At 39.1% G+C, this 9,666-nt stretch overlaps 1 protein-coding gene across 1 annotated transcript in view; it reads left to right on the forward strand.

Moving 5' to 3' along the window:
- Positions 1-9,666, forward strand: part of grm1b (glutamate receptor, metabotropic 1b) — a 27,010-nt gene that overhangs the window by 16,466 nt on the left and 878 nt on the right. The window contains exons 5-8 of the mRNA XM_008287481.1: positions 2,664-2,832; positions 4,082-4,208; positions 7,622-8,549; positions 9,371-9,374. Of these exons, the coding sequence (XP_008285703.1) occupies positions 2,664-2,832; positions 4,082-4,208; positions 7,622-8,549; positions 9,371-9,374 (1,228 nt within the window). The remainder of the gene's footprint in view (positions 1-2,663; positions 2,833-4,081; positions 4,209-7,621; positions 8,550-9,370; positions 9,375-9,666) is intronic.

Below are 9,666 nucleotides of genomic sequence, written 5' to 3' on the forward strand. Positions count from 1 at the left end.
TTTTTTTTAAGTCTGTATTTTTACAAATGATGATTCATTCCTGTATAATGTTTGACTGCAAAATTATAGCGACCACGGCTGCCAATATTTGACTGTACAGGAACATTTGTTGCAGTTTAGGTTTAGCTTGTAGTTGTAACAACAAAACCTTTAGGGAACCTGCAGAGAACATGCAGGGTTTAAGATTGTTATTAGTAGTATATGTCTGCATGTCATAGTAGAGTTTATACATGTTCAAATAACAATAATAAGAAAACATGTTTCTGTTATTACATAGATTTCACCTGTTATGTTAAATTATAGATAATATCCAGTAGAATTGCGAGTATCCATGTAGATGTTAACCTGAACATAAAAAGACCAAACAAGACAAACAGGAATGTGTAATTTACAGCTAACTACACTTTTTTAACAAATTGTAACCATTGTTTTCTTAAACCATGTGCTGTTTTCTTGAATTACAGATGATATCTAGTAGAATTACAAAGGAAAAAAGTATCCATATAGATGGAAACCTTAAAAAAAACACTGTAAATAATGTCCACACCAAATCTGTATGTTTACAAAAGGTGATTCATTGTTGTACATTGTTTGACTGTAAAATACTGACGACAGCTGCCAGAATTACAGTAACTTCACAGAATAATCAGTCACAGTAGGTTTATAGTTGTATTTGTCCTCATGGCTCTAATTAAGAGCAGCATTATGTGAACTACAACCACGAGTAGCTGTCTGAAGTTGGGATCCAACACAAATGTCTTTTTAAAGGAGTTTATATAGTCGGGCTGAACATCAAATCGATTTTCACTTTGTGTGACAGTTTGTTGACATCAAACAGCAAAATGATGAGGAACAGGAGAGAAGCTCTGGAAAAAAAAAAACCTGATTTGGTCGCAAGAAAAATCATTTAAATCAGCGACACAAAGTAAATAAAAACAATTTTCAATGCTTTTGTCGGCGTTACAGGCGGACTTTTCTCGCTTCAGCTTCTCACGTGGCTGCAGCAGTGAAGAAGTGTGTCAGTGTTGCATCAGCGTTCGGTTTGGTTACAGGTGCAGCACTTTTCTGATTACATTTAATTACACACCTCAGTGGTTTCAGAGGTCAGTCAGAGTTGAAACAAACTTCAGCCAGAGAGGAAAGTTAAACACTGGTGTTCAGACTGGTGTTGGAAAGGGAAAACACATCACCAGTTTTCATTCAACAGAGAACAACTGAGAATTAGATTAAACTGGAAATATATGAAAACAAGCTGTGCTAAAAAACTATTGAAAGGTGTAAGTTGGGGGTTAAGTTTGTTCTCATTAGTTGACAATAAAGGCTCCAAAAAATAAGGCTAAAACAAAATAAGGCAGCAGTTTGAATCAATCTCTCTGAGTTCAGATAACTTCTACTTAAAGTAAGTTCAACCAACAAACTACAATGAGTTAAATAAAAAGATATTGGTAATTACCACTGACTTAAAAACTGGCAGCATAGACACAGGTTTTTAGGTTGATTATTCATTAAAAATAGGTTGTTCCAATTCATATTTCCATGTCATTTAACACAAATTTTGTGTGTGTTGCGTACTTAATTACCATAATTACAAACACAAGTATCGAAGATGGAAAATTAAAAATATTAAGTTGCTCCAGTGTTATATAATTCAAGAATGGGACTTGAAATCCTGACCTCGAGTTCAGGAGTTCAAGCTCAGTTTATATCTCAGCTTGAATTTAGTTTCAAATCAAGTAAAGCAGAAACTTGAGTTTAAATGACACAATATGAAGTTGATCCAATTACCAACATTATTCTGTCAACACAACCAATCAAAATAATGTTTGCAACTTTTAGTTTATATAAATTAGTTTGTTTTTTTTCCGTTGAATGCAGCCATGCATTTAATTAGTTTTACTTTAAGTAATTTGGTCCCTAACAAATTACTTTTTTGTAGCGTGTGATCTGGAGCATAATGCCGGTGGTTTAATTCACAGTTAGAAAATGGATAAACGTGTTGGTGCAATTAAGTGAAAAAGCAAACGTTTTCTTTTTAAAAACATGAGCTCTGGGCCAATCTGATAGCTCAGTAGAGCATGTTGTATAATACTCTCTTTCAAATAAAGGCACAAAAATGTGGTTCGGATATCATCTTTGAAAAAAAACTCTTGTTTGGTGACTCAAAATCAATTAAAAAAAACACAAACAGCAATTACTATGATAGTAATATAACATTTAGAAGATGCTTCTGGCAATAAATGAAGCTCCTGTTTGCTACTGAATATCAGATGAGACTAAAACACCAGTCATTGTATATTTTATGTGCCTGAAGTTATTATAGATCAATAAGAGCTGCATCTAATGATACGATTCATGTCTCCCGATTATGTATATTAAGTTATTTACAGGTTACAAAGACTGGGTTCACATTTGGGTGGTCATATCAAACAGGCTTTAGAGATTAAATCATTTTTTTCAGAATAGTTTCGCTGACTTGCTTCCTTCTGAATAAAATGAAAGCTACAAATATCAGCACCTGGACACATAATTACTGAGTCACGCGTGTTGCTGAAGAACCTGTCAGCCCATAAATTCTTCTTTTTTTTTGTTCTACGCTGCAGTAAAAGTCTTATTTCCCCATTGAGCCCTTATGTTCTGAGTCGTGTCTCCGTCTCCTCCGTCAGGTACGAGATTATGAACTTCCAGCGGGTGGAGCCTGGAGTTTACGACTACATCAACATCGGCTCGTGGCACGAGGGCGTCCTCAGTCTGGACGACGACATGCTCCAGATGAACCGCAGCGACATGGTTCGGTCCGTCTGCAGCGAGCCCTGCTCCAAAGGAGAGATCAAGGTCAAGGACACATCTTTTATGTGTAGTGATAATATATCTGGGTGCTGCAGAATTCAGTCTCTGTACTGGTATTTACATGCGTAAGATGCATAATAGGTATATAAACGTCCATTTGTTCACCTTAGAGACAAACAGCTGGATTGGTGGCACGGTGTGACATGTTGTACCCTTTATAAAGGTAAAATTTGCAACTAATGCCTTTAATAATAGTTCATATGCACTAAAACGTTCTAGATGCAAGTCATAGACCAGGAATAAAAGCACATTTTGGGTTGCCAGGTTGTGAAAAAGCACATTTACTGATGCTTCTGTTCTATGATAACATAAATTTACATGTTGGAAATCCATTATACTTTCAGATTTCTTAAAAACCATCAAGTTTATTATTTTAAATGGTAATTAGTAGTAAATAAAAGTATTTTTCTAAAGTTGAAGTCAGATCTGTCTCAGTAAATCTTGATGAGATGTAAAATTATGTAGATTTTTATCCTGACTGTCATCTTCCTTTTCTAGACATAAGCTTTCACTAAGTTATAATTAATAGCTCTTAACTAATAGAACCACAACAACTAACCAAATAATTGATGTTATCAACTATTAATTGATTCACTAACTGTTCTGATAATCATTTTGAGCAGATTTTCAAGACAAAAAGTTGAAACATTCTGTTTCCAGCATCTAAAATGTGAATATTTTCTGGTTTCTTTACTCCTCCATGGCAGTAAATTTAATATCTTTGGACAAAACAAGACATTTCAGGATGTCAGGTTGGCCTTTGGGGGACACTGATGAATATTTTTCACCATTTTCTGACATTTTATTGAGCAAACAGCTAATTATCAGATTAATCAACAATAAAATAATCATTAGTGGCAGCCCTAATAGCTTAGGAATTGTAAATAACCATTTATAAAACCATTAATTACATCTCTGGCCCATATTAAGAAGTTCTATTTGTATTTCAGTTGATGATTCTGTTAATATAGTTCATTTATATACCTGCTACTCACTCAAGGACAAATATAAAAGGAAACCTGTTAGAAAAAGCCACTTAGTGAGTCTTGGTGCATATTTCCATGTCTTTGTCCATGTGATGCACCTTTCTATCTTTAGTTTTTCTGTGTTGAAAACAAATATTTAAATATTAATACATAGTGTGCCTCCCTCTGACATGGAAACACATCCACGGTAGATGCGAGTACTTGTAGGGAAAGTATTTTTACATTTTTCTACATGTTTCGTCAACCAGGTGATAAGGAAGGGGGAGGTGAGCTGCTGCTGGATCTGCACCGCCTGCAAAGACAACGAGTACGTCCAGGATGAGTTCACGTGTAAAGCCTGCGAGCTGGGCTGGTGGCCTGACGAAGAACTGGAAGGTATGATGTGATCCTTTATACTCCACTCAGCGGCTTCTGTATCTGATGAGAATGTTGTATAAGAGCCAGCAGAGGATTTTCTGTAGAGAAGAGTTCGATGTTTTTGAAATAGGCTGTCGAAGAACATCACCATCCAACTGGTTAACTTAGCACAACAAAAAGAGAGGGAACAGTGGAAAACAACCTACCTGGACTGTAAAAAAAAAGTACTTTAACTGTAAGTTTTTATTAGTCCGAGCACCCAAATAGGGTGTGAAGACCCTATTGGAACTGCTCGGGTTTTTATTATTATTCATGACAATGAAACGCGTTTTTGAGGTACACAACGTACTAACACACACACCAAACTCGCCACACACATCAGACCCGGCGAAAATTTTATAATTAGGGGGAAATACTCACCTCAATAGCAACATGGCTCAACAGCGCCCCCTACAAAATTACAAAAAATGGGCCCCCGAACACACTTTCACGTACAGCCACGAAATTCAGCACACACGTAACAACTCGAGACGCACAAAAAAGCCTCAAGAACACATACCCGAAACTCAACAGGAAGTCGGCCATTTTGAAAAAAAATGGCGGCTCGCCGCTGAAAATTGACCATTTATGGCCGATTTTCAAAATTTACCTCCTCTACGGGGTAAGTCATACACACCTGAAATTTGGCCAGCACAAACTACACAACGTGGTGATTAAAAGTTATCAAAACGCTCTGCAAAAGTCTGACGGTTTAGAAATGGTGGCCTGTGCAATATTGATCAATGGCCATTTTGGCCATTTTGTTGGTGTTTTTGGCATTCGTCGGGGTGCCGTCGGAAGGCTGTTACATCTACACCTACAAGAATCGGTGGGCATGTGTAGCAGGTCGGGATGCACAAAAAAGTCAATTGGTGCCAAGCCCTAAACTCAACAGGAAGTCCGCCATTTTGAAAAAAAACAGTCAGAATTTTGCGATTTTGGCTCATTTTTGGCCATTTTTAGCCATTTTCAAAACCTATCTCCTCCTAGGGGGAACATCATACACAGTTGGAATTTGGCCAGCACAAACTACACGACGTGGTGATTAAAAGTTATTAAAATGCTCCGCTGAAGTCTAACAGTTTGGAAGTGGCGGCCCGGGCAATTTGCATCAATGGCCATTTTGTCCATTTTTTTGGTGTTTTTGGCATTCGTCGGGGTGCCGTCGGAAGGCCGTTTCATCTACACCTACAAGATTCGGTGGGCATGTGTAGCAGGTCGGGATGCACACCGACTGTCTCAGTCGCACTCCAGCGAGAAGCAAGGACCCGACCAATGCCGCTTGCAGCTTTAATTAATTTATTATTATTATACTGTTATTTTACATATTTTCCCAGTTATATTATATTACAGATAAATACAAGTAAAGTCACAGAAAAAAGGTATTAATTTACGTGGTATCTGTAAAAAACCCAGACCTAAACTGTAAAACTGTATTTTACAACTGGTATTTAGTTCTTGTTTGACTGTAGAAGTACACTGTTTGTACTGTATTTAAATCGGGAAAAAAACTGAATTGTTTCAGATATTTTACAATTTTTTGGGGAAAAAAATGTATATTAAGAATCTAAAAATGTTAAGTAATTCATTAGACTGTTATCTTAATGATTTTGTGTGTTTTATTAAATAGCAGATATCTATTAAAATGAAAGAAAAATGTCTTTTTGCCATGAATTGTACTACGACCGTACCCACCTGTCACTCTATGCAGTCATAATCATGCACAACTTTAAGCCCTCATAAAATGTAAATGGGTGAGTTATACTAATCTTCATCTCCTGTACAGTTGTCACAGACAGTAAAGTTAGCCATAGAGACCACAACATGTTTTGCACAAGGCTGTAAACATGTTTATTCCTGCTGTGAAGTTGGACATTTTAACATTAAGGTCTATGGGGACTGGAGTCAGCCTCAAGTGGCCTTTTGAGGAACTGCAGTTTTGGCACATACGTGTCGGCTTAATTTTCTAACATCAGAGGCTGCTGCTTGGTTTGAAGTCAAAATGTCTAAAACATTAGACAACATCCCTATTGTGCCTTTTTCAGACCTCCATTTCTTAAGTTAATGGGACTAAATGGGTGTTGAGTATTTGGTGTTTGTAGAAAAGCTGCAAAGCAAACATGGGGTGTTTTTTCCCGCTTTGTGCGCTGGTGTTCATAGGTCAAAAATGGCATAATTTCAAGGTCCAACTTCCCACTTCCAAGGTGCATCCAATACAGCGTAAGTGCTGCTAGCTGTGGCTTCATATCACAGACAGAAATAGTTTCTCATCAAACTCTCAGAAAGTCAATAAATGTATTTCCTAAAATGTCTAACTGTTGCTCTGAGTCATCAAAACACCAGTTCGTCTACAAAATTCATCCAAGACAAAATGCCTCGTCCGACTACAACAGCAGATTTTGCTGTTCTGCAGTTTTTTTCATCATTTAAATTTAGATGAATTCAGGTTGCCTCGGTGGCCGCAGGCTGCGTTCCTGTTGCATGATTGATGCATCCAGAGATAACAGGAGATTCTTCTGGCTTATTAGGGGCTGTGTACAAAAAAAAAGTTAAGTTCCTCCGAAGCTTTTTCTTCTCCTCCTTTCTACCTGTTCTCCGTACAGCTTGTCCTGCTAGGATTTTTTTGCAGCGCTATTCCATAAACCTGTTCTGTCCTATTTTCATTGCTTTCCCATGACACCTGAGAGCCATTCATCATCTTCACCATTTCATCCGACAGCAGCCCTACTTCACTTACCACTCTTCTGGCCCACTTTCAAAGGCCTTCTACACTGTTCAAAGACAAGACACTTTCTTAATAGGATCATCTTCTCTCCATGCGCTTCATTTTCTTTTTTTTTCTTTTTTTTAAGCCACACAATGTTTAGCTTCACACAGAAACGATATCATTTGGAGCACAAGGATGACATTAAAACTCCACAGTGCACCTTTCTAACCTAGACTATCCTGCTGTTGGACAATAAATAAATAAAAGAACAGGAATTAGATATTCAGAGTGTGTCCTCAACATGAAGCGGAGAGCTGATCTTATTTGGATCCATGAAAAACGCAGTTATTTACTTTGTCCTGCTGCACTGGCCCCCCTCCTCTGCTGGCTGCAGCCCAGCCCGGCCATGGCTGAGCAGAAAGGGGTTTATTTATAGTTGAGCTAAAAACCTACTTTGAGACTTACTGTATTTTCTCAGGCTAAGATGTATTTGATTAATTTTACATGCACCCATACAAAACCACCTGAAGATTTGACGCGTTTTCATTTAAAAAGGCCTTTTTATTTAATTACTTTTCTCGTGATAATCAGGAATCTAACCACCAAGCTGATGCTGAAATGATGAAAACTTTATGAGAAGCTTTCAGTGTGTTTCAGGTTGTGTTTTTATTCTCGTGTTTTCCAGGCTGTGAGCCGATCCCGCTGCGCTACCTGGAGTGGAGCAATCCAGAGTCCATTATCCAGGTGGTCTTCTCCTGTTTGGGCATCCTGGTGACGTCGTTCGTCGCCTTCGTCTTTGTCTTGTACCGCGACACTCCTGTGGTCAAGTCCTCCAGCCGGGAGCTCTGCTACATCATCCTGGCCGGGATCTTCCTGGGCTACCTGTGTCCCTTCACCCTCATCGCCAGACCCACCGTGGCCTCCTGCTACCTCCAGAGGCTTCTCGTCGGACTCTCGGCCGCCATGTGCTACTCGGCTTTGGTGACCAAAACCAACCGCATCGCTCGCATCCTGGCAGGCAGCAAGAAGAAGATCTGCACCAGGAAGCCCAGGTTCATGAGCGCCTGGGCCCAGGTGGTGATCGCCTCCATCCTAATCAGCGTCCAGCTCACCCTGGAGGTCACCCTCATCATCATGGAGCCTCCTGAGCCCATCAAATCCTACCCAAGCATCAGAGAAGTCTTCCTCATCTGCAACACCAGCAACGTGGGTGTTGTTGCTCCGCTGGGCTACAACGGTTTGCTCATCATGAGCTGCACCTATTATGCCTTCAAGACCCGCAACGTTCCCGCCAACTTCAACGAGGCCAAATACATCGCCTTCACCATGTACACCACGTGTATCATCTGGCTGGCATTTGTGCCCATCTACTTTGGCAGCAACTACAAGATCATCACCACGTCCTTCTCCGTGAGCCTCAGCGTGACTGTAGCTTTGGGGTGCATGTTCACTCCGAAGATGTACATCATCATCGCCAAGCCAGAGAGAAACGTGCGCAGCGCCTTCACCACCTCCGACGCCGTGCGCATGCACGTCGGCGACGGCAAAATCGCCTGCCGGAGCAACAGCCTGCTCAACATGTTCAAGAGGAAGAAGAACACTGGGAATGGCAGGTAGGTTCAGTAATTGAGTCTGTGATTCCTGCTCCTGAGGCACCTCAGGGATGCTGGTTTTACTGTAATTCCCTCTCAGAGGGAGCCTGATGTCTTACTGTATTCACTTTCATAGGAGCACCTGTTGTAAAGTGTGACGGATATAGGTCAGTACTCAATTCATTTTAACCTTTGAACTGTTGGTAAAATTAAAACAAGCATCTCTGTGTGCTAAGGGAGGGCGAGTGAGATCACAAATACAGAACGCAGGGTTTCTTCAGGACTCATCAAGTTAAATACCCAACATTACTGCCTACTGTGAAATATTTAATACGTTTTTATTCAACCCTCTGAACCCCAAAACCTGTCAGCACGCTTGAAAGACATGTTATTATAAAAAAGAAAATGACCAAAATGACACCATTTGTCAGAAACTGTAAAATCAGACTCAAATCTTTGGATGTTCAACTTTGTGATGGTTCTTCAATGAACTGTCTGCGACATGCAGTTCTGCAGTTGACCGAATATGAACTTCAAATCATGATATTTAATCAAAGTCACTTTATACTACATTTCTCATTTTAAAAAAATCACCAAAAATAATATATTTTCTCAAACTGGATTCTGTAAAAAACAAAAATTCTGCACTTCTTGGCACAACATTTAAGCTATGAGTGGCTCTGCTGTGATCAACAGTAAAGTGAGAAAAATTCAAGGACTTTTTGAATGAACTGAGCTGAACTGCAGGCTGTGTAAAGAGCAGATAGGAGTTTAAAAAATGGAAACGAAATGTAAGGAATATGACATTTCTAGTGTATAGACTGTTTTTGTTTTTTTCCAAGATTGGTATCACCTGAAAAAGAATGTTGACAGTTTTCCCCTCATTTTTCATATTTGTAAAATAAAGAGTCAAAGAAATTTCTTTTTTTTTTTTTTTTTAAATGATTATTTATGGATTTATAACTGTGATGCAGCACAAAAGACATGTTTGAATTCTCTCTACTTCTAGCCATGGTTGTGTTGTTCCATAGATGTGCAGAACTTTATATTGCAGTGAAAAGTGACTAAAAATGAGACGGGAGCAAAAGCTGCTCAGAGGTTCAGAGGGTTCATGCATTCTAAGGTATTTCAGTGCTTT

This window comes from Stegastes partitus, unplaced genomic scaffold (genome assembly GCF_000690725.1).
Source record: "Stegastes partitus isolate 25-593 unplaced genomic scaffold, Stegastes_partitus-1.0.2 Scaffold502, whole genome shotgun sequence".
Taxonomy (NCBI): Eukaryota; Metazoa; Chordata; class Actinopteri; family Pomacentridae; genus Stegastes; species Stegastes partitus.